The sequence below is a fragment of the Pongo pygmaeus genome, chromosome 10 (assembly GCF_028885625.2).
Source record: "Pongo pygmaeus isolate AG05252 chromosome 10, NHGRI_mPonPyg2-v2.0_pri, whole genome shotgun sequence".
NCBI classification, from domain to species: Eukaryota; Metazoa; Chordata; class Mammalia; order Primates; family Hominidae; genus Pongo; species Pongo pygmaeus.
The window spans coordinates 21,760,487-21,785,402 of record NC_072383.2 but is presented as its reverse complement, the minus strand read 5'-3'; the positions used below and the strand labels follow the sequence as shown (position 1 = coordinate 21,785,402).

General features: G+C 45.7%; 1 protein-coding gene across 19 annotated transcripts in view; it reads left to right on the top strand.

Moving 5' to 3' along the window:
* Window positions 1–24,433, top strand: part of LOC129009439 (nuclear pore complex-interacting protein family member A7) — a 39,139-nt gene extending 14,706 nt beyond the window's left edge. For 5 of the 19 annotated variants that reach the window (XM_063672490.1, XM_063672491.1, XM_063672498.1 and 2 more), the window contains 9 exons: window positions 10,069–10,197; window positions 13,602–13,701; window positions 13,865–14,003; window positions 16,967–17,068; window positions 18,078–18,138; window positions 18,248–18,420; window positions 18,538–18,632; window positions 19,798–19,871; window positions 21,628–24,433. In XM_063672490.1, coding sequence (XP_063528560.1) covers window positions 10,069–10,197; window positions 13,602–13,701; window positions 13,865–14,003; window positions 16,967–17,068; window positions 18,078–18,138; window positions 18,248–18,420; window positions 18,538–18,632; window positions 19,798–19,871; window positions 21,628–22,725 — 1,971 coding nt within the window. In that variant the 3' untranslated portion in view covers window positions 22,726–24,433. Of the gene's footprint in view, window positions 1–3,022; window positions 4,816–6,105; window positions 6,565–10,068; window positions 10,198–13,601; window positions 13,702–13,864; window positions 14,004–16,966; window positions 17,069–18,077; window positions 18,139–18,247; window positions 18,421–18,537; window positions 18,633–19,797; window positions 19,872–21,627 lie in introns of those variants that run through there. The other 14 variants (XM_054442342.2, XM_063672502.1, XM_054442340.2 and 11 more) reach the window with 11 other exon arrangements.
* The last annotated feature ends 483 nt before the right edge of the window (window positions 24,434–24,916 follow it).

Below are 24,916 nucleotides of genomic sequence, written 5' to 3'. Positions count from 1 at the left end.
AAATACAATGTCAGGCCAGGCACAGTGACTCAAGCCTGTAATCCTAGCACTTTGGGAGGCCGAGGCGGGCAGATTACGAGGTCAGGAGAGCAAAACATCCTGGCTAACACGGTGAAACCCCGTTTCCACTAAAAATACAAAAAAATAGCTGGGTGTGGTGCTGGGCGCCTGTAGTCCCAGCTACTTGGGAGGCTGAGGCAGGAGAATGGCGTGAACTCAGGAGGCGGAGGTTGCAGTGAGATGACATTGCACCACTGCACTCCAGCCTTGGTGACAGAGTGAGACTCCATCTCTATAAAGAATAAATAAGTAAATAAATAAATAAAATTTGCCGGGCGTGGTGGCGGGCACCTGTAGTCCCAGCTACTCGGGAGGCTGAGGCAGGAGAATCGCTTGAACCTCTGAGGTGGAGGCTGCAGTGAGCTGAGATCGTGCCACTGCACTCCAGCCTGGGCGACAGAGTGACACTCTGTCTCAAAAAATAAATATAAAAAATAAAAAGCTGGTATGCTCCATTAATTCCTGCAGGCCCGACAAAGGCAGCCTAGGTATTCTAGATCAATGGAATGAATACAACTTGCTAGAAATACATAGGAAATAAAATGACTATTCACAGAACCAAATAAAAGCTTTCCACTAGAAACTAAAAACAATAATAATAATAATAATGGTTTTATATATATGCATACACAAGGAAAGCCAGAAGAGAATAAATAGCAAATGAATGAAAATTAGAAGCAAAAACAAGTAACTAGGAAACCATCTCTACATTTTTTTTACTCAGTCTACCCTGAATGCTACAGCATTATCCAGGACCCCAGAAAACACACACAATACTTTATTCCTGATCAACAATTCAATGTCCTTAAGTCCACCAATATCACCACACATTCTGTGCAATCAAGAAATTTACTCAGCTGGGTGCAGTGGCTCACACCTGTAATTCCAGCACTTTGGGAGGCCAAGGCGGGTGGATCACCTGAGGTCAGGAGTTCTAAAACAGCTGGCCAACATGGCGAAACCCCATCTGTACTAAAAATACAAAAATTAGCCCAGTGTGGAGGCACACGCCCATAATCCCAGCTATTCGGGTAGCTGAGGCAAGAGAATTGCTTGAGCCTGAGAGGCAGAGGTTGCAGTGAGCCCAGATTGCGCAACTACACTCCAGCCTGGGTGACAGAGAGAGACTCCATCTCAAAGAAAAAAATAGTTTGTAGACCTAACGTTAACATTGGCATGTCCTTGATTATAGGAGGCCAGCAAATAATTTACTTATGAATGATCTATGGGGCGCAGCCCTTCCCAGATGCCTGAGGCCTTTTCTTGCTGAGTAGACATCTATCTGGCTGTTACATGATCTTAGGAACAGCTATTCATTTGGAAAATGGTGTTGCAATGACTTTCTCTTTTGCATAAGAAGATGGGGGGCTGGGATCCTGAGATTTTAAAGTTTCCTTTACAGTGTACCCATATGTGCTCAATATTGAAAAGAGATGACAATTGGCCAGGCATGATGGCTCACACCTGTAATCCCAGCACTTTGGGAGGATTAAGTGGGCAGATCAGAAGGTCAAGAGATCAAGACAATCCTAACCAAAATGGTGAAACCCTATGTCTACTAAAAATAAAAAAATTAGCTGGGCATGGTGGCATGTGCTTGTAGTCTCAGCTATTTGGGAGGCTAAGGCAGGAGAATCGCTTGAACCTGGGAGGCGGAGGTTGCAGTGAGCCGAGATCACACCACTGTATTCCAGCCTGGCAACAGAAGGAGACTCCATTTCAAAAAAAAAAAAAAAAGAAAAGAAACGAGATGACAATTGCAGTGCAAAATATCTGTTCCCTTTTGTTCCCCAGTGCCACTGCTACCCCATTCATCACCAATTTTTGTTGATGTCTCTTCCTGACTACTTTTATTTTTTATTTTTTTGGAGATAAAGTCTCAGTCTGATGCCCAGGCTGGAGTGCAGTGGTGTGATCTCAGCTCATTGCAACTTCTGCCTCCAGGTTCAAGCGATTCTCCTGCCTCAGACTCCCAAGTAGCTAGGACTGCAGGCATGTGCCACCACGCCCAGCTAGCTTTTGTATTTTTAGTAGAGATAGGATTTTACCATGTTGGCCAGGCTCGTCTTGAACTCCTGACCTCAGGTGATCCACCCGCCTTGGCCTCCCAAAGTGCTGGGATTACAGGTGTGAGCCACCGTGCCTGGCCTTTTATTTTTTTTGAGATGGGGTCTCCCTATGTTGCCCAGGCTAAGCTTGAATTTATTTTTATTTTATTTTTTCATTTATTTTATTTATTTATTTTTATTTTTTGAGATGGAGTTTTGCTCTTGTCGCCCAGGCTGCAGTGCAGTGCAGTGGCATGATTTCGGCTCACTGCAACCTCTGCCTCCCAGGTTGGGAGTAGCTGGGACTACAGCTGCCCGCCACTATGCCCAGCTACTTTTTGTATGTTTAGTAGAGCCGGGATTTCACCACGTTGGCCAGGCTGGTCTCAAACTCCTGACCTTGTGATCTGCCTGCCACAGCCTCCCAAAGTGCTGGGATTACAGGCATGAGCCACCGTGCCCAGCCAAATCTAGGGCTGGAGCATGGCTGCAGCATACAAATAGAATTGAATTCCATAGTTTTGTTAACCCTGTTTTTTGTTTGTTTCTTTGTTGTTGTTGCTGTTTTTGAGACAGTCTCGCTCTGTCGCCTAGGCTGGAGTGCAGTGGTGCAATCTCCGCTCACTGCAACCTCTGCCTCCCAGGTTCAAACTATTCTCCTGCCTCAGCCTCCCAAGTAGGTGGGACTACAGGCGCCCACCACCACACCCAGCTAATTTTTGTATTTTATTAGAGACATGGTTTCACCATATTGGCCAGGCTGGTCTGGAAGTCCTGGCCTTGTGATTGGCCCACCTCGGCCTCCCAAAGTGCTGGGATTACAGGCATGAGCCACCACACTCAGCCCGTTTTGTTTTTGTTTTGCTTGTTTCTTAGGGTTGTTTTTCTATTTATGGTAAAGGCATTGGCTTTCCATTTGTAACATCAGTAGAATATTTCCTGCTTACAGTAACCTTATGTCATAATAAATGGTAAAGGGATTTAAAGCAGTGGTTTTCAGCTGCCAGAGGCCTGAGTGAGTTTGGGCACACTCTGTGTGATCGGGCAGAAGAAGGCCTTTGGGAAGTTTAGCTGAGGACAGGGCCTGCAAAGGTGATGGATAGTGGGGTTCTGTCCTGGTCACCAGGCCCTGGGCCCTGCCCACCTGCTTGGTGCTCCCCACCTGCTTGGTGCTCCCCACCCATCACTCATGATGCTGCCAAGCCCTCTGGGTATTGTGGCCAAATACCCTAGGAGAGAAGCTGATGAACTTTGTTTCTTGAAATGCAGATTTCTTGGACATCCCTGAAAGGTCAATCATGAAAGTCAACTTGGTTTTCTCCCCCTCATTTGGGTTCAGAATTTAAAGTCCATGCACACAGGCAGTAAGATGATATAGATAAGTGACATCATCACTCTGTTTCGGATGTTAACATGTCTAGGTGGTTTAGGGGTGATGTGAGATCACACAACCTTGTGCCACAAAGTGGAATTCCCAGGCCAGAGGGAGACATTTTCTTGCCATGTTATGATCTTATCATTGAGTTTAAAGACAATCTTGTTTCATTTTGGATTCTTTCTTATGTTTATATCTTATAAGGGCACTTTGAATTTCCAAGCAAATAATAATTTTGAGTTAGCTTTTAATCATTGACTTCTAGCACAGTTATATAATCAGAAACATGCTGTGGTGATTTGATTGCTCTAAAATATATTGAGATTTGCTGGAACAAAATAAGTCAGGTTAATTTTTGTAAATGTACCATGCATGCTTAAAATGAGTGTATCTACAACATTTGTCCCTGAGATACAGGTTGATGGCCTGATGGCTATGTGGATGTGATGGAGATGGTTTACTATTGGGAACTTCTGCATCCTGCTGATGTTTTGTTGCTTAGAATATGAATGGCTGAGCGGGGGCTGTAAAACCTAGCACTCTGCTTGGGTATGAGGTTCTTCCTGCCATCCTGCCATCATTTGTTTTTTATGTTTTGTCACCGAGTGACCTTGAGGAATCCTGGGAGCTCAGGAAGGAAGGAGTGCCCAGAAGCAGGGACAGGGAGCTGGTTAAGGAGGACCAGAAATCAGGTTTCTGAAGGTTCCAGAGAGGACCTGTCCTTGGGAGGAGCATGGGGGGCTGAGATGGGGGAGGGGGCGTTGGAATGGCGGGGCACGCGCGGACCGTCCATTGTGAGGCAGCACCACCGGCATCAGGGATTGGTGGAGAGGGAGTATGAAATCCCAGGGTTGCTAAGAGACGGCCCAGACCGAAGAAGGTTTGGCAGTTGGGCGGAAAGCAGAACCTTGGTCTCCATCTAATTGCTCCTAAGCCTCACGGAGGCTCCCTTGCCCTGCGCGTCCTGTTGCTTCCCTGATTGACCTTCTCCGTGACCTGTAGCTAAACCTTCCACCAGCGCTTGAGAACTTAATTTGAACCGGATCCTTTCCCAGACCCCTTTCTCCTCCTCCTCTTCCACCTCCTCCTCCTCTTCCACCTCCAGGTGCCCAACAGCCCCCTTCTCCTCCTTTCCCTTCCCTTCCCTCCCCTCCCCTCCCCTCCCTCTTCCCTCCGCCTCCCCGCCCCCGACCCCTTTCCTCCCCCCGCCCTAAGCCACCCCGCCTCTGTCCTGGCCGCCTCAGGGCGCCCTGAGAGGACCAGGACATGTCGGTGTGGTGGTTGCTCTTTTGGCTCCTCCTGCTGGGATTTATCAGCCATCACCCCACCTATGTGAGTAGACGCTGGACCCGCGGGGTTTCTTCCTTGTTACCGGGCTGTGTCATGTGGCATGAAATTACACAGCTCAGGCCTGTAATCCCAGCACTTTAGGGGGCCGAGGTGGGCAGAGCACTTGAGTCCAGGAGTTGAAGACTAACCAGGGCATCATAGCGAAACCCCATCTCTACAAAAAATTCCAAAAAAGATTAGTCGGGCCTGGTGGTGCGTACCTGTTATCCCAGTTACCGGAGAGGCTGAGGTGGGAGGATCGCTTGGGCCTAAGAGCTGGAAGTTGCAGTGAGCCGAGATGGCCCCGCTGCACTCTTGTCTCAAACAAACAAAATGGACCAAAACAAAGTGAAATATCATTTGATTTGTGTCATCTGGTTTGACGACTTTTTTTTTTTTTTTTTTTTTTTTTTAAGACAGAGTCTCACTCTGTCACCCAGGCTGGAGTGCAGTGGCAAGATCTCAGCTCACTGCAACCTCCGCTTCTGGGGTTCAAGCAATTGTCCTGCCTCAGCCTCCTGAGTAGCTGGGATTACAAGCGCAGACCACCACGCCTGGTTAATTTTTGTATTTTTAGTATAGACGGGGTTTCACCATGTTCGCCAGGATAGTCTCTATCCCTCGACCTCGTGATCTGCCTGCCTCAGCCTCCCAAAGTGCTGGGATTGCAGGCGTGAGCCACCGCGCCCGGCCAAAATTTATAACCTTAAGTGTAAGTTTACTAACTTTGGGAAGTACGTACACCAGCATAACCCAGCCCCCGTTCAAGATCTACATTATTTTATTTTTATTATTTTTATTTTTATTTTATTATTATTATTTTTTTGAGACAGAGTTTTTCCCTTGTTGCCCAGGCTGGAGTGCAATGGCACAATATCCCTTGTTGCCCATTGGGGTGCAGTGGCACAATATCAGCTGACCGCAACCTCTGCTTCCCAGGTTCGAGCAATTCTCCTGCCTCAGCCTCCCGAGTGGCTGGGATTACAGCCGTATGCCACCACGGCCAGCTAATTTTGTATTTTTAGTAGAGTTAGGGTTTCTCCATGTTTGACCTTGAGGAACTCTGGGACCTCAGGAAGGAAGGAGTGCCCAGAAGCAGGGACAGGGAGCTGGTTGGGGAGGACCAGAAATCAGGTTTCTGAAGGTTCCAGAGAGGACCTGTCCTTGTGAGGAGCGTGGGGGGCTGAGATGGGGGAGGGGCGTTGGAATGGCGGGGCGCACGCGGACTGTCCATTGTGAGGCAGCACCACCGGCATCAGGGATTGGTGGAGAGGGAGTATGAAATCCCAGGGTTGCTAAGAGATGGCCCAGACCGAAGAAGGTTTGGCAGTTGGGCGGAAAGCAGAACCTTGGTCTCCATCTAATTGCTCCTAAGCCTCACGGAGGCTCCCTTGCCCTGCGCGTCCTGTTGCTTCCCTGATTGACCTTCTCCGTGACCTGTAGCTAAACCTTCCACCAGCGCTTGAGAACTTAATTTGAACCGGATCCTTTCCCAGACCCCTTCTCCTCCTCTTCCACCTCCAGGTGCCCAACAGCCCCCTTCTCCTCCTTTCCCTTCCCTTCCCTTCCCTCCCCTCCCCCTTCCCTCCGCCTCCCCGTCCCGTCCCCTTCCCCTTTCCTCCCCCCGCCCTAAGCCACCCCCGCCTCTGTCCTGGCCGCCTCAGGGCGCCCTGAGAGGACCAGGACATGTCGGTGTGGTGGCTGCTCTTTTGGCTCCTCCTGCTGGGATTTATCAGCCATCACCCCACCTATGTGAGTAGACGCTGGACCCACGGGGTTTCTTCCTTGTTACCGGGCTGTGTCATGTGGCATGAAATTACACAGCTCAGGCCTGTAATCCCAGCACTTTAGGGGGCCGAGGTGGGCAGAGCACTTGAGTCCAGGAGTTGAAGACTAGCCAGGGCATCATAGCGAAACCCCAACTCTACAAAAAATTCCAAAAAAGATTAGTCGGGCCTGGTGGTGCGTACCTGTTATCCCAGTTACCGGAGAGGCTGAGGTGGGAGGATCGCTTGGGCCTAAGAGCTGGAAGTTGCAGTGAGCCGAGATGGCCCCGCTGCACTCTTGTCTCAAACAAACAAAATGGACCAAAACAAAGTGAAATATCATTTGATTTGTGTCATCTGGTTTGATGACTTTTTTTTTTTTTTTTTTTTTTTTTTTTTAAAGACAGAGTCTCACTCTGTCACCCAGGCTGGAGTGCAGTGGCAAGACCTCAGCTCACTGCAACCTCCGCTTCCGGGGTTCAAGCCAATTGTCCTGCCTCAGCCTCCTGAGTAGCTGGGATTACAAGCGCAGACCACCACGCCTGGCTAATTTTTGTATTTTTAGTATAGATGGGGTTTCACCATGTTCGCCAGGATAGTCTCTATCTCTCGACCTCGTGATCCGCCTGCCTCAGCCTCCCAAAGTGCTGGGATTACAGTCGTGAGCCACCGCGCCCGGCCAAAATTTATAACCTTAAGTGTAAGTTTACTAACTTTGGGAAGTACGTACACCAGCATAACCCAGCCCCCGTTCAAGATCTACATTATTTTATTTTTATTATTTTTATTTTTATTTTATTATTATTATTTTTTTGAGACAGAGTTTCTCCCTTGTTGCCCAGGCTGGAGTGCAATGGCACAATATCCCTTGTTGCCCATTGGGGTGCAGTGGCGCAATATCAGCTGACCGCAACCTCTGCTTCCCAGGTTCGAGCAATTCTCCTGCCTCAGCCTCCCGAGTGGCTGGGATTACAGCCGTATGCCACCACGCCCAGCTAATTTTGTATTTTTAGTAGAGGTAGGGTTTCTCCATGTTGGTCAGGCTGGTTTTCAACTCCCGACCTCAGGCGATCCGCCCACCTCGGCCTCCGAAAGCGTTGGGATTACAGGTGTAAACCACCATGCCCAGCCAAGATCTAACTATTATGTCACCCCAGAAAGTGAACTCTCACTCTTCCCAGCCAGTCTCTTTCTTATCATGGGTTAGCTTGCTTATTCTGGAATTTCGCGTATACAGATGCATACCATTCCATAGGTACTCTTTTGTGTCTGCCTTATTTTGCTCAACACCATGTTTCTGAATCATTACCATTGTTGTATGGTTCTCTAACTCCATCATTTGCATTTCAGACTCAGCATATGCTGAGTTCACCCTGTTGAAGGGCTATCTCTGTTTAATTCACCATCTTGAAAGAAACATTTAAAATTGAGATGTTTTCAAAAATATATAGTTAAATCCTGAGGAATCGATGTAGAAACGCTATCACAAACTGTCTGAACTTACTCAGGGGAAGTCTTCATCTTCACTCACATAAGAGTCTAATGGAATGAATATCAACAATCTTAGAGAAATCCCACACTCTTCATGCCATTTTCATGATCTCCACCTTGGTATTTTTTTTTTCTTTTTTTTTTTTTGGAGACAGAGTCTCACTCTGTCATGCAGGCTGAGTGCAGTGGTGCAATCTCGGCTCACTGCAACCTCTGCCTCCCCGGTTCACGTGATTCGTCTGCCTCAGCCTCCCGAGTAGCTGGAACTATAGGCGCGTGCCACCAGGTCCTGCTAATTTTTTGTATTTTTAGTAGAGATGGGGTTTCACCATGTTAGCTAGGATGGTCTCAATCTCCTGATCTCGTGATCACCCACCTCGGCTTCCCAAATTGCTGGGATTACAAGCATGAGCCACCGCGCTCGGCCCACCTTATTAATTTTTAAGCACTAAAATTTGATACTTATTTGTGAATGAAGTAATCCCTTCATTGTATTTTTTTTTTTTTTTTTTTTTTTTTTACTTATGCTGAGCTTTAAATGACAAAGATTCACATAATCCAACAGAGAAGTAGTATTTAGAGGGATTCTTTTATCATGTGATATATAATAAATGCATCCAATGTTACACATCAATTTAAAAAACAAGTAAATAACTTTAAAGAAAAGATAACTACTGGCCAGGCGCAGTGGCTCACACCTGTATTCCCAGCACTTTGGGAGCCCGAGGCAGGTAGATCATGAGGTCAGGAGTTGGAGACCAGCCTGGCCAAGATGGTGAAACCTTGTCTCTACTAAAAATACAAAAATTAGCCAAGCATGGTGGCAGGCACCTGTAATCCCATTTGCTCAGTAGGCTGAGGCAGGAGAATCGCTTGAACCCGGGAGGCGGAGGTTGCAGTGACCTGAGATCATGCCACTGCAATCTAGCCTGGGTAACAGAGCAAGACTTTGTCTCAAAACAGAAAAGATAAGATAATTACTTTTTACTTAGCTTGTCTTACCCATGAGTGATGGGCTGCATGTGGCCCAGGACAGTTTTGAATGCAGTTCAACACAAACTTGTAAACTTTCTTAAAACATTATGAGATTTTGGCCAGGCGCAGTGGTTCTTGCCTGTAATCCCAGCACTTTGGGAGGCTGAGGCGGGCAGATTACCTGAGGTCAGGAGTTTGAGACCACCCTGGCCAACATGGCAAAACCCCATCTCCACAAAAAATACAAAAATTTGCTGAGTGCACTGTCAGGCACCTGTACTCCCAGCTACTCAGGAGGCTGAGGCAGGAGAATCACTTGAACCTGAGAGGCAGAGGTTGCAGTGAGCTGAGAGCACGCCACTGCACTCCAGCCTGGGTGACAGAGTGAGACCCCATCTCAAAAACAAACAACAAACAAGAACAAAAGCAAAAAGTGGCCAGGCACAGTGGCTCACACCTGTAATCCCAGCACTTTGGGAGGCTGAGGCAGGCAGATCGCCTGTCAGGAGTTCGAGACCAGCCTAGCCAACATGGTGAAACCTCATCTCTACTAAAAATACAAAAATTAGTCGGGCATGGTGGCAGAGACCTGTAATCTCAGCTACTTGGGAGGCTGAAGGAGGACGACTGAGCGGAGCGGAACTCTGTCTCCAAAAAAAAAAAAAAAAAAAAGAAAAGGAGCTTTTTTTTTTTTAGATCATCAGCTATTGTTAGTGTATGTTATGTGTGGCTCAAGACAACTTTGCTTTAATATAGCCAGGGAAGCCAAAAGATTGGATATCCCTGCTTTATACCAAGAAAGATGACACCCCACATTTGCAATGCCTAAAAACACTACCAGCCATCTGAAAAACATGAAACTTCTAACTTCTGTTCTTTTTTGTAGCAGTGGAATCCCACGGTGGTATCTGAGGGATGTGGTTACCTTTTGGAGGAGGTTGACAGTTTCTAAGGATGATTCTTTCTGAGTGAAATATTGTCAGTGTCATTGACCTTTTCATTATTTCAACTATTATTATTCCAGGTTATCAATTCTGTGCCTGATCATTTTCATCCTGGGACTGACTTTTGTGGAATTTCTTGGATAGTTATCATTATTTTGTTTCTGGGAATTTCTACACTTGCCATTTTCCTCTGGAAAACTAGCCTTTGTGTGAGTATACTAACTTTCTGTAGAGGTATACTTGTAATCACAAATAAGAAGAAATTATTTAAAACAATTCACGTTTCTGGACTTCATTATGAATATGTGGTTTTACCCAAAAAATCAGGAAAATGATTTATTAGCATAAGAATTATGAAAATATCTGCCATTTACATTATGAAAATTAAATAGGTTGGTGTTTGTTTAATAAAATGTCAACAGAGCTTTTGGTCAAAAATAACTTTTTTTAACCTTAGTGTTATTTATCAGAAATGGAGTATGAGGTTTCATCACTTAAATAGGAAATTCTTTCTAAACTCTTCTGCTTTATAGTTCTAGCATATGGGTGGAAGGAAAGCTTCCAGTCTCCTCTCTGAAGATTCACTGCAGAAATGAGCTGACAACAGACAGCTTAACAGGAGAAGAAAAACATAGAACAGTCATAAACATGGGAACCAGCTGAAAAATGAGACTGCTAGAAGGGCCGGATGGTTGATGCTTAAAGAGCACCCTCTTCTGAGGGGAGAGGGAGATAGATGGAGATGTAGGCCATTTAGAGGGGCAGCAAATGATTTTTAGGGGAAATGAAAGAGCTCAAGGAACAAACAATTGGCCTGAGATAAAGTTCCTCTGAGGTCATAGGGACGAGGTGACAAACTGCCAGAAGGTGAAGGGCAGAACTGTACTGCGTCTCATGATGCAGAGAAAGCCCCAGAGAATCTCTTAGAACTGCCCTCCAGAGAATCAATGAAAAGTGTATCTGGGCAGGGTAATTTTGAATGACATCATTCAAAGTGCATGTTCCCAGTTGCAACTGGAGAGAGATCAGTATGTCAAAAGTCTGTACTTGGTAAGAATTTGGCTGCTAAGTTCTGCCATAATTTGTCTTTTGAGCCTTTTTTCCATTGGGTAAGTTGAGCTCTACATTTTCTCTTGCCATTCATGGCAGTAAAAATGTGGTTGTGTGGGGGCTGAACCTCCTTCTGAACAATGATCCAAGATAAAAGTACTAATACCACAATGCTTTTTTATATTCAAGGGAAGAGGAAGTATGTTTCAGTTTTACCACCTAGATAATTACACGTCATTTGGCACTGCCTTTCAAGATATGTAGAAAACAGAAAATATATGAGTTATGAAGATGTCGAGGCACATTTAACATTCTCTATGCCACTTAGTCCTGAAGAGAGAATTTTCAGTATAAATTGGAGGCAGTTTTTTTTTTTTCCCCCCACCCCCGAGACGAGTCTCCCTCTGTTGCCCAGGCTGGAGTATAATGGTGTGATCTTGGCTCACTGCAACCTCCACCTCCTGGCTTCAAGCGATTCCCCTGCCTCAGCCTCTCAAGTAGCTGGGATTACAGGTGCCCAGCACCATGCCCAGCTAATTTTTGTATTTTTAGTAGAGTCGGGGTTTTACCATGTTGGCCAGGCTAGTCTCAAAACCTGGCCTCAAATGATCTGCCCGCCTCAGCCTCCCAAAGTGCTGGGATTACAAGCGTGAGCCACCACGGGAGCCGGGGGAAGTTTTTAAATTTACCACTTTTTAAAAATTCCATTGAGGAAGGTTCAGTTGGACTGTTTGACTTGGACAACTTTGCACCTTCTCATCTTTGTCCTTGTCATCTAGTCATCTATACCACTACCTCCTAAGCAGGGACATCGTGGGTGCCATGAAGCATTCATGCATGATGGCATTTCCTTGCTTCTCATTTCTTCATGTGTTTGACATTCCTCCTAGCTCCAAACTGGGCCAGCTACCTTTCCTATGAAATCTAGCGGTAGCTGTGGGATAGATGTGGTTGCTCTTTCATCTTTTTAGATTACCCATGCTTCTCTCGAAATCCTAGTACATGTTTTGTTTTTTATCCTATGTGCAGAAATCAGAAAAGAACAAATTCTAGGAAGAATTGGAAAGATATTATTTCAGGCCAGGTGTGGTGGCTCATGCCTGTAATCTCCCGGGTTCAAGCCTGTAATCTTTGGGAGGCTGAGGCAGGTGGATCACTTGAGGTCAGGAGTTCAAGACCAGATGGGCCAACATGGTGAAACCCCATCTCTACTAAAAAGACAAAAATTAGCCAGGCACAGTAGTGGGCACCTGTAATCCCAGCTACTTGGGAGGCTGAGGCACAAGAATTGTTTGAATCTGGGAGGTGGACGTTGCCGTGAGCCAAGGTAGCACCACTGCACTTCAGCATGGGTGAGAGTGACACTCCATCTCAAAAAAAAAAAATAGTTATTTCAATGACTACCTCAGGAGATTCATAGGTATCTGACCCACATCTGAGATGGGATTTGCATTGCATTTTAGCTATGATGAGAACAAATATTTAATATCTTAGAAGATTAAAAGCATACTGTGATAATATGGAAATCTTGGTGGGAATTCAGTCATTAGTGAGAATGTTTTGCGTTAGGTTCAAACCAGCCTCAATGAAGCTGATGTGAGGGAAGGGAAAGTGGACTCTGAGTAGAGCAGGGATAGAAGGAAGATGCTCCAGTGCAGATCAGGAAGGAGCAGGGGGTGAAATGTTACAAATTCTAGAACTCGGAGAGCTGAAGGTAATTACTCCTTTTCAAGTTGTGAAACATGTTAACCTGTGGTAAAATACTTATAACATGATAATTACCATCTAACCGTGTTGAAGTGTACAGTTCAGTTGTGTGAAGTATATTCATGTCTTTTTTTTTTTTTTTTTTTTTGAGACGGAGTCTCACTCTGTCACCAGGCTGGAGTGCAGTGGTGTGATCTCGGCTCACTGCCACCTCTGCCTCCCGGGTTCGAGCAGTTCTCTTGCCTCAGCCTCCCGAGTAGCTGGGACTACAGGCGTGCGCCACCATGCTCAGCTAATTTTTGCATTTTTAGTAGAGACGGGGTTTCACCATGTTGGTCAGGATGGTCTCCATCTCTTGACCTTGTGATTCACCTGCCTTGGCCTCCCAAAGTGCTGGGATTACAGGCGTGAGCTACCACACCTGGCCTATTTTTTTTTTTTTTTTTTTTTTGAGACAGAGTTTCAATCTTGTTGCCCAGGTTGGAGTGCAATGGCACAATCTCAGCTCACTACAACATTTTCCTCCTGGGTTCAAGTGATTCTCCTGCCTCAGCCTCCCGACTAGTTGGGATTACAGGCATGCACCACCTCCCAGTGATCTCGGCTCACTGCAACCTCCGCCTCCCAGCTTCAAATGGTTCTTTGCCTCAGCCTCCCGAGTAGCTCGGATTACAGGCGCCCGCAGCCATGCCTGGCTAATTTTTGTATTTTTAGTAGAGACGGGGTTTCACCATCTTGGCCAGGCTGGTCTTGAACTCCTGACCCCGTGATCCACCCGCCTCGGCCTCCCAAAGTGCTGGGATTATAAGCATGAGCCAGCATGCCCAGCCGTCATTCTTAAATTATTATTTCCTAGGTGTCTTTCCTCAAGACTGTCTTAAAGTCACAAAATGTACATGACGGATCCAAGGATGTACAGCGGAAAGCCTGGAGGTCCAATAGCCGTAGCCGGGAAGGTATGGCTCTGTTGGAGTCCCCATAGTGTGGAAATGAGTTTGCCCTGGAAGGGGAAAGAACAGCTTCTTGCCCTCAGGTTTCTCACCTTCTCCTCTCCTCACTCTCACCAAGGGCCGAGGTCCATTTGTATGCACACAAAGAAAAGGGTTTCTTCCTTTCCAGGAATTAAAATTGGCCTGGAAGACCTCTTTACTTCATGGAGACATATGGAAGCCAAAGTTCGAGCTGAAGTCCATAAGGTGACAAGGAAGGTCAACAGTCATTACAAAATCAATGGACAGAGGAAGACTGCCGAGGAAGAGTAAGATGTGCCTTGATACAAATACTGTTGTTATGAACCATGTGCCAATCAAAGTAGACAACTGTAAAGTCCTTGAGAATATTTTCTACAATATTTGTGGCAAATTCAGTGGGTTCAAAATTGAGTTTGTCCTTTCTGCTTGATTAGTTTAATCTGCATAATTCCTTTCCCTTCCTACATTCTTGTTTGTAATTTTTTCGGGGGAAGAGGAGGTGCTAGTACTGGCATTGGTTTTCCTTTCTCTCTTTTTTTTTTTTTTTCCTGAGACGGAGCTTTGCTCTTGTTGCCTAGGCTGTAGTGCAATGGCAGAATCTTGACTCACTGCCTTTTGGGTTCAAGCAATTCTCCTGCCTCAGCCTCCCAAGTAGCTTGGATTACAGGTGCCCACCACCATGCCCAGCTAATTTTTGTATTTTTACTAGAGATGGGGTTTCGCCATGTTGTCCAGGCTGGTCTCGAACTTCTGACCTCAGGTGATCCGCCCGCCTCAGCCTCCCAAAGTGCTGGATTAGAGGCGTGAGCCACCATACCCAGCCTTTTTTTTTTTTTTTTTTTTTTTTTTTCATTTTGAGATAGAGTCTCACTCTGTCACCCAGGCTGGAGTGCTATGGCGCAATATTGGCTCACTGCAACCTCTGCCTCCCAGGTTGAAGCAATTCTGCCTCAGCCTCCCGAGTAGCTTGGATTACAGGTGTGTGCCACCACAGTCAGCCAATTTTTTTTTGTTTTTGTTTTTTGAGACAGAGTCTCTGTCACCCAGGCTAGAGTGCAGTGGTGTGATCTTGGCTCACTGCAACCTCCACCTCCCAGGTTCAAGTGATTCTTATCCCTCAGCCTCTGAGTAGCTGGGACTACAGGCATATGCCACCATGCCCGGATAATTTTTGTATTTTCAGTAGAGGCGGGGTTTCACCATATTGGCCAGGCTGGTCTAGAACTCCTGACATCATGATCCGCACACCTTGGCCTGCCAATGTGCTGGGATTACAGGCGTGAGCCACCGTGCCCAGCCCAATTTTTGTATTTTTAGTAAAGACCGGGGTTCACCATGTTGGCCAGGCGAGTCTTGAACTCCTGACCTCAGGTGATCCGCCTGCGTCTGCCTCCCGGCGTGAGCCACCGCTCCCAGCCTGGATTGTTGAATTCAATGCTTGGGTCACCTCCAGATTCATTTTCACAGTCTTTCACGTTTTGGTCATATTACATTGTATTTTGCTGCCATATGACTGATCTTTTTTTGTTAAATGTGAGATACTTGTTAAAAAATATTTAGCAATGAATTGAGGCCTAGTAGCATGTTATCTTGCTGCAGAAGAAATGGGAGTCTACTTCTGGGGGATAGTGAGGGGTCCTCCATACAGGCTGCAATTGAGGTCGTCAGTGTAGGCTCAGTCCCTACAAAGGCCAGGGTATTTCCTATCCACCTCTGTTCTGATGTGTGACTCTTCTGGGTCTCAACCAGAGCCAGTGGACTTCAGTACGGGTCGCTTTCATTGGCAGACCCTCAATCCACTTGTTTTTCATCTAATCGCATGCAGGTGTGCAAAAGCTGCTCTGCTTCTTTGCATCTCAGTAGTCCCTTCTGGAATTCAGCAATGAAACTCAGGGAAATGGGTTCCAAATGCAAGGCTGACTTTCGTCCTGGGTTTCCTTCTTCTCCATCTTGACCTCATGTCTGTTTACTGCCATGTTAGCAATTTGATGTATTCAATCATGGGTTTTATATTCTGTTTGGTGTCCCCCATTGTTCTCATTGGAGATCGGAAGCTTCAGATGCACTATGTCAACTCAAGATTAGAATGCTTCCTTAGCTTCCCTCCAGAGTCAGGTTTTGTGTTTGTAGTTCCCAAGTGCACAGCAGGAGTAGTGAGGTCCTCACTGGCTTCTCATTTGCATTAATCTGTGAGCTCATTTAGCGTGGGGACAGGACCCTGCTCCCATTGCATTCTCAGCACTTCACCACACACTCCTTGTTTGAGGCCACTCCAGACAGCATGTGCTGAAGGATGCCCTGTGGTCAGAAACAAGTTCATTAACTTTCTCTTTGAAGTGTTTTTGTCCCTGTTTCCTAGCATTCTGGGAATTTTACACATCCTTCCTATAAAACCAAGTATCAGGTGAGGTCCTTAGGAGCAGGACCATGAATCAAGTGGTGTGAGGGCAACACAGCAAACTTACCTTTTTAGGCCATTTCCTTTTTCTGCCCTTACTCTCTGTGAACTGAACCTTGTTAAAGTCAGTCAACACCAGGGTGGATGGTTTGCAGTTGTCGTCTATTTTCAGGACATAACACCCTGACTTAGGAGCCATTCCGATCATTTCTAATTCAATAGATGCGCCCAGCATTCAGATTGCCTTTTCTCTCAACCAGGATCTTTAAAGTCGATGACAGGAGTTCCAGTCCTGAATCATGGCAAAGTGCAGTAGTGAACTGCAGGGTTAATGACACCATATTCTGGAAGGATCTCTCTATGGCTGATGGTCTCAGTTCCAGCATCAGCCACTGACTGAGAATCAGGTCTCCCACAGGAGGAGTCAGATGAGGAGCATTCCTCTGCTTCCGATGGAGTTAGTTGGGATGAGTTGGTGAGGTCTGGTTTTTCACACTGAACTAAAATGAGCTTTCGCTGTGTCAAGCACAAGACTGACCCCAGAGACACACATAGTGCACTTCATAGAAGCTTTTAATAGTCTTTATTTACTAAAGAATAGGACTAACTATAGAACTATGAAGATGAGCTGGAAATGACAGGTGACTTGCCAGCAGGCCAGAGTGTGATTTTTCTTTGTCCCTCAATGGGAGGTGTCAATTCTCCCTTTGGTTGTGAGAATCAGTTGGTTCATTTATGGGAAGGTTGCAGGGGGGATCTTTGAATCACAGCCTTCAGATGCCAGAAGGGCAGAGGGAATCCCACACGGGCTGGTGGATCATGTGTGTGCATTTCCCTCCCTTCTAATCTCAGGAAACAAAACATGAAAGAATGTGAGCAAGCAGAAAACAAGAGGCAGCTATCAGAGGCAGAGGAGAATGGGAAATTGGATATGAAAGAAATACACACCTACCTGTGAGTTCAGAAACAACCCCACCCTCTTGGGAAACCCCCATTGGAATGTTGTTTTTAACCTTTGTACAATGTTTAGACCCAGTAAATGCAGAAATAGAAACAAATGGTCAGAAGACATATCCAGAGAGAGAGAGAAAGAGTTGACAAAACAGAAAACAAAGTACCTTAAGATTTACCAGTGACCAAAAGATGTGAAGTAGCAAAACGTCTCCTGACCCCATTGCCAGCTAGACTGTGTGGAAACTTGGTTACCAGCCATTCTAGGGGTGGAGTGAGTTGTTGTCATCCTTAGGAAAGTGTGTTGTAGGATCAACCACATCCTTCAAAAGGACTATGCCTGTTTATAAGCCCAGCTGTTTCTGCCCTGTGAAACACGGCAAGGATATTAATACAAAGAGAATAGAGCTTTATGATAAAAGATGCTCAATGAAGGATGAATTAGGGATATATTGAGAATGGGGAAGGAAATTGTCAACTCAGAAGTCAGCAGGCAGTAAGCAAAAGAGGAGGAATCAACACAGCAACAGTTAGGATCAGACTGTACTGTTTTTGTTTTTGTTTTTGTTATTTTTTCTGAGGTGGAGTCTCGCTCTGTCACCCAGCCTGGAGTGCAGTGACGTGATCTTGGCTCACTGTAACCTCCGCCTCCCAGGTTCAAGTGATTCCCCTGCCTCAGCCTCCCGAGTAGCTGGGATTACAGGTGCCTGCCACCACGCCCGGCTAATTTTTTGTATTTTTAGTAGAGATGGGGTTTCACCGTATTAGCCACGATGTTCTCAATCTCCTGACCTGGTGATCCACCCACCTCGGCCTCCCAGAGTGCTGGGATTACAGGCGTCAGCCACCGCGACCGGCTCAGACTGTACTCTTATAGCCATCTGAAATACATTTTCTAGGTATAGATAGATTGTGTAAGGGTACAGTTGTGAGGATAACAGAAACATGGCAGATTATTTAAAATCATCCTGAAAGTGGTGCTTTATCTGATGAAAGTGATTGTAATCCATAGGAAACTGTTTCAACGCACGCAAGAGTTGCGGTGGCGGGCAGAGGACTACTACAGATGCAAAGTAAGGAGCTTCCTCCCCGCAGTTGCAGGATAGTTCAGTGCTGATGCAGATGATGCCACGGCCCTTAGACTCTCTCAACATTCAATTTCTCATGTGTTGGCTTTTTCAGATCGCCCCTTCTGCAAGAAAGCCTCTTGCCAACTCAGTAAGTTTGTTTGTTTTCCTTGCTTTGGGACATAGTCTGCCAGGTCAGGACATGGATGTATTTTTCTCCCCACAGCTCTGTGCTCAAGCCTTGCAAAGGGGGATGGCAGAGAGGAAGGCTGCCTACAAGCAGCACAGGTAGGTCATTGTGATGGACATTTTAAAGGATGTTTTTGTTTTGAGATAAAGCTTTGAGCATCTAGTAAAGAACTTGGTGTTTTAATTCTTCAAGTCAATTCTTTCTATGTCTTCTAGGTGTGAAATGAGGCAAAAGCAGAGAGTGCCAGAGAGACACATGAGTCAGGAGCCAGTCCAGGGACGACCGGGCCTAGAGAAACCTTTCTGGAGGGGTAGGAGCTCGCTGTGAAGGCAGCCGCTTAATTTCTGCTGCACAATCCACACACCTTGCTTCTCCTTTTGGGGATGAGGGCTCGGGTGGGGTGATTGTTATGTTTCCTGGAAACAATTCCAAGGACTTATAAAGAGAACAGTTGTCTCGCTGGGTGGCAGGACCCTATTTTTCTCAGGTGCCCAAGCTGAATGGCTCTTGGCTAGTCCCCTGTGAATGGTGGAGCTCAGGCCGCTCCACTGACTGTGGACGTTGCCCCACCCTGATGTCTTGGTTACTTTTAACTGAGGAGTTGAGCCTAGAAGGCAGATGGGCCAGCTCCCCTTTCCACCTTGATTCAGTGTGAAGGATTTATTTTTCTTTCACTTGAGAAAACAACAATAGCACTTTAGAATGGGAGCCACATGTGCTGATGGGAGCAGAGATTTTCTGGCCATGTCTTCATGGATCAATATTGTAGCTTGAGATCTGCTTTAAGAAAAGAAGCATTTATTTACACTTTTTGGAACTTCCTTCATTCTTTTTGTTTAAGTTGTTTATTGTCAACTATATAACTCCATTAGTAAGTTAAATTTCTATGTAATCCTACTCCTCTAACATTTGAAGTGTAACCCTAAAACTTTCCAGTTAATTTCTGTAGCTCTTACCTTTTCTCATGACTGTTCATCTCTTTATGTCCATTTCTGTTCATAAGTATTGATAATACCCGGCCAGGTATGAAAGTTAGATTAACTATGAATCCACAGAATTTTAAATGTCCCTATGGCTTGAAGAAGAGGAGCAGTGCTGTTCCTGTCCAGGGTTTATTGATATTCTTCCAACCATGGCTGTTCCTATTTTAATTTTGAGTCTGTGCTCACATGATGAGTGATTTCCTCTGATATGTACTGATTTAGAGCTCATTTCCAGCTGGTTAGAGCCCGACCTGTTCACAGCCTGTTGAGAGTTAAGAATACCCCTGGACCAGGGCTCTGTGGTATCTTCCTCAAGGATGAGGGTCCAGAGGGCTCCAGAGTCCTCTGAGGCATGTGGTCAATAAACCCTGTGCCTCTGGTAAGGGACCTGTGTGGCAGAGAGTGAGATGGCAGTGGAGGGTGTGGAGGGTTTCTTATTCTGCACAGAACATGCAAGCCAGATTTAGCCCCATTCCCTTCTCTGGCCCTTAGCAGATTCAGGACCTCATTCGGTTCCCATGAGGAACAGCAGCAGCATCCCAGCTGAAAACACAGAGAAGACAAAGGTAAATGCTGGGGACGTTTTCACTGTTCCTATATCAGGATGCTTTGGTCTTTTCCGACAACGCCCTTTCCTGGCCTGGCCTCTGCTCTGTGGGTTCTGTGGTGCCTTTTCTGTCTCGACTTCTTGAGAAGCAAAATCTTCTCCATGAGCTTTCAAGCTTCTCCATTCCCAGCTGATCATCATTGGTAGCACCTCCAGAATCCATAAAAGCTCAGGGACCGAGGGCTGAAGGGCTTTTACTGTTCTGTTTCCAGAAATAACACGAGGAGGCACCACTGACCTCCAGTACTGTAGGTCTCATGGCGCGGTGAACTCTGACTGATCCACCTTACCCAAGATGTTGTGGGGTCTCATTTCCGAAATATGTGGGATTTTCTTTTGCTGTGATTTTGTTTGCATTCTGCTATAATGTAGGTGATTAACGTTTGAAATATCTGCCGTATTCCCAGAAGTGAAAATAGTGAAAACGCATTAATCTAACATTAATTTGTGCTTTGTGCAATTTTGAATGCTCTTTGACAAGGCCAATTCCATAGTTCATCACAGTCCCATCCCTGTTGGTAACCATGTTGTGCAAAAACACCTTCATACCCACCCAGTGGGGCCCCTGATCTAATATTCTAAGTGTCAGAGGTTCCATATTTGTAATAGCAAATAGGCCCTGACTGTAAATTAGTGAAGAGTGAATGTAACTTATTACCTACAGGGACAATTCCAAATGAAGGCCTTAAATGATGCTCAGCTAAGCTGGTTCTTGTGTGGCCTCTGTACCTTGAAAAGCTGCCGAGTCCTATGATTACACATGATGGGACTTGTACACTTGAAGTGAAACACAGTTTTAAAACTTGCTTTGTTTAGAATTTCCACCTCATTTTTCCATGGACAAAAGTATTCTTTATGTCCTAGTGCACTTACAATTTGGTATTACCTGGGAGTGAAAAGAAATATTACAGCCATGTCTAACTGACTTCTTGAGGTAAGATTGTTCTGTCAGAAATCCCTCTCCCAGTTCCCCTGAAGCTCTTCAGGAATCCACATATCTCCAGAGCTCTTTGTTCTCATGGGTGGCACCTCCAGAGTGAAGAAGATCCTTTGTCCAGAAGGGAAACAGAGGGGAAATGAGAGGGTCCCGCAGGCAGAGCTGGAATCAACTTCCACTCTGCCTCCTGCAAGCTGTGTGACCCTGGGCACAATTTCTCCTTCCTCTGGAAACCTCTGTTTTCTTCGATTTGGAGCAGGGTGGTCACACTGACCTTGCAGAGTTCTGAGAATCAGAGACAGAACATAAAAGGCCTGGAAAACATTCTCCAAAAAGAAGCTGCAACATGTGTGGACAATGGGCTTTTCATGCCTCTGTTACTCTCTGTTGACCTGGTGCAAGAAACATGCTCTGGTGCTGGCTGTGAGGGAGGAATGAGGATAGACATAGACACTCTGTGTCTCAAACATGCTTCTTTATTGCTCTGTTCTGACTTGTCTTCCCTGGGGCAGGACCCCAGCCTGCCTACATTTGCAAACAGACACAGTGGCATGTGGAGACAACAGTGTGTCCCAGTGACTTTTCTTTACTCCCCAGCTGTGGGCAGTACTCAGTGGAAGGGTGATACTATGACACTGATACTGCTATTTTGAAACCTGGAGGATGGAAAGGTGCAAAAATCTATCACCAGCAACAGAAGGTGCAGCCTGTGTTGGTGGCGGTAATTTTGTCCATCAAATGAATATGTGTGAAAACATTTCCTCCTTCGGCCCTACAGGTCAGGATGGCGGCAGTGGAGCACCATCATTCCTCAGGGTTGCCCTACTGGCCCTACCTCATGGCTGAAACTTTAAGAAAAAGGATGGGCCGCAAGCTACCTCCTCCAACTCAGTGCGATCTGAGAGGTCAACCATGTCCATTAGTTAAAGGGTGTCTGAGACCTCTGAGTCTTTCTCGACTACAATGTCCACTAGGACCTCAACCACATTCTTCAACTGATGATTTTCTGAGAAGAGACACACCTCAAGACGAGTGTGCCCTGGGACCTGAACCACTTCCTCGAGCTGATGATTTTCCGAGACTCAAGACACCTCCCAAGGGTCTTTTCATACCAATTTCCCCTTCTCCAGTTGATGATTCGCTGAGCATCAAGACACCTCCCGAGTGTCTTCTGGTACCCCTTCCACCTTCTCCAGTTGATGATTTTCTGAGATCACAAACACCTCCCGTCCAGTGTCACCTGAGACCTGTACCATTTCATCGAGCTGATGATATCAGGAGACTCAAGAAACCTCCTGACTGTTTTTTCGCACACCTTCCACCTTCTCCAGTTGATGATTTTCTGACACCACAGACACCTCCAGTCGAGTGTCACCTGGGACCTCTACCGTTTCCTCGAGCTGATGATTTTAGGAGACTCAAGACACCTCCCGACTGTTTTTTTGTACCTCTTCCATCTTCTCCAGTAGATGATTCTCTGAGCCTCCAGACAGCCCCTGAGTGTCTTCTGGCACCTCTTCCACCTTCTCCAGTTGATGACTTTGTGAGACCACAGACAGCTGCTGTCCACTCTCGCCTGCGACCTGGACCATTTTCTAAAGCTCATGATATTCGGAGACTCAAGACTCCTCCCAACTGTCGTTTCGTACCTCTTCCACCTCCTCCAGTTGATGATTCTCTGAGCCTCAAGATACCCCTCGAGTGTCTTCTGGTACCTCTTCCACCTTCTCCAGTTGATTTTCTGACAGCACCGATACCTCCTGTCCACTCTCACCTGGGACCTGGACCATTTTCTCAATCTGATCATTTTCCGAGACTCGAGACACCTCCCGAGTGTTTTCCGTACCTCTTCCACCTTCTCCAGTCGATTCTGTGAGCCTCAGGATACCTCCTGAGTGTCCTCTGGTACCTCTTCCACCTTCTGAAGTTGATGATTTACTGACACCAGACTCCTCCCGTCCACTGTCACCTGGGACCTGTACCATTTCCTCGAGCTGATGATTTTAGTTGAAACAAGATACCTCCCGACTGTTTTTTCATACCTCTTCCACCTTCTCCAGTTGATGATTCTCTGAGCCTCAAGACACCTCCCGAGTGTCTTCTGCTACCTCTTCCACCTTCTCCAGTTCATGATATTCTCAGACCACAAACACATCCTGTCAACTCTCGCCTGGGACCTGGTCCATTTTCTCAAGCTGATGATTTTCCGAGACTGAAGACACCCCCTGAGTGTCTTTTCATACCTCTTCCACCTTCTCCAGTTGATGATTCTCTGAGCCTCAAGATACCTCTTGAGTGTCTTCTGGTACCTATTCCACCTTCTCCAGTTGATGATATTTTCAGACCACAGACACGTCCCATCCACTGTCGCCTGGGACCTGGTCCGTTTTCTCAAGCTGATGATTTTCTGAGACTGAAGACACCCCCACCGAGTGTCTTTTCATACCTCTTCCACCTTCTCCAGTTGATGATTCTCTCAACCTCAAGACATCTCCCGAGTGTCTTCTGGTACCTCTTCCACCTTCTCCAGTTGATGATTTTCTGAGAGAATAGACACCTCCCATCAACTGTCCCCTGGGACCACAATCATTTTCTCCAGCTGATGATTTTCTGAGATTGCAGACACCTCCTGAGCATCTTCTCATACCTTTCCCACCTTCTCCAGGTGATGATTTTCTGGGACCACAGACACCTCCTATCAAGTGTCGCCTAGGACCGGTACCATTTTCTCCAGCTGATGATTTTCTCAGACTCAAGACACTACTCAAGTGTCTTTTGGTTCCTCTTCCACATTCTCCAGTTGATGATTTTCTGAGACCACAGACATGTCCCCTCGAGTGTCTTCTGGCACCTCAACCACCGTCTCCAGCGGATGATTTTCTGAGACCACAGACACCTGCAGTTGACTTTCCCTTGGGACTCCTACCATTTTCTCAAGCTGATGATTTTCTGGCATCACAGACACCTCCCCTCAAGTGTCTTCTGGTACCTTTTCTTCCTCTCTAGCTGATGATTTTTTGAGATGACTGACATTTCCAGTCTCATGTCCCCTGGGACCTGTACCATTTTCTCTAGTTGATTATTTTCTCTCTGTTTTGTTGTTGTTGTTTTTATTTTTTTGTTTTAGTTAAAATACATAATTGTTTTATTTCATAATGCAGTAAAAGAAATTATCATCACATGCACAGAAGACTAGGAAAAGTGAAACTACTTACTTCTGAAAATCCAGTAATGTAAACCTATTTGTACTTGTCCATAGTACATGAAAGTAATGTTTAACATGTTTTGAATTAAATTTTACCTGTGGGGCTATACAATGTAATTCTCAGGAGTAATAGTTTCATTCATTTCCAGGTTAGATTACTGTATGATTCATTAACACAAGGCACAGTAGCCATCTTTGTCATTATGTTGCAACACTCATCACGTGCCTCTCTAAAATGGCTGATTTAACAAGATGATGGCAACACGAAGGGGAGACTTTGGATTGTCTATTGAAAATCTAGGCAATAAGTAATTAATAAAAACTCTCTGAAGTGTACTTTCACATACTTTCTGTTTATAATAAACAACAAACTTCCTAACTTTGTTGCAATAGGCTTGACTATCATTTCATTTTGCCAAATGCACTTTCCCCAGTAAACTTAAAATAACAACAAGAACAAAAATCCTTGTCCTTTCATATACTAAGAAAGAGGACCGGCCACTGAAACAGTTCATTGCAAGACGCACGAAGATGACATACTGTGGCATGAGTTATTTTTAATTTGTTATGCTGTTACTAAAGTTCTGAGGGCTGCAGTTAAAACATTCCAATTTCTCCCTTCCGTCTTTATTGATTCTCAAGGTTTTGCACAGAAAACTCTTTGGGGGCTAGAACAGCAGTAATTGCATCACACTGTTTTAAAGACTTCAAGTTTCAAAAGCAAATCTTTAAAAAATATATACACAGTTCCTGATTTGATTTAGATACAGGGACAAAAAAGTAGCACATGCTTGAAGGTTACATTGTCTACAAATTGTGGCAATATTTTCCTTGGGAGAGTAGTTCTCTTGGCATATATTTT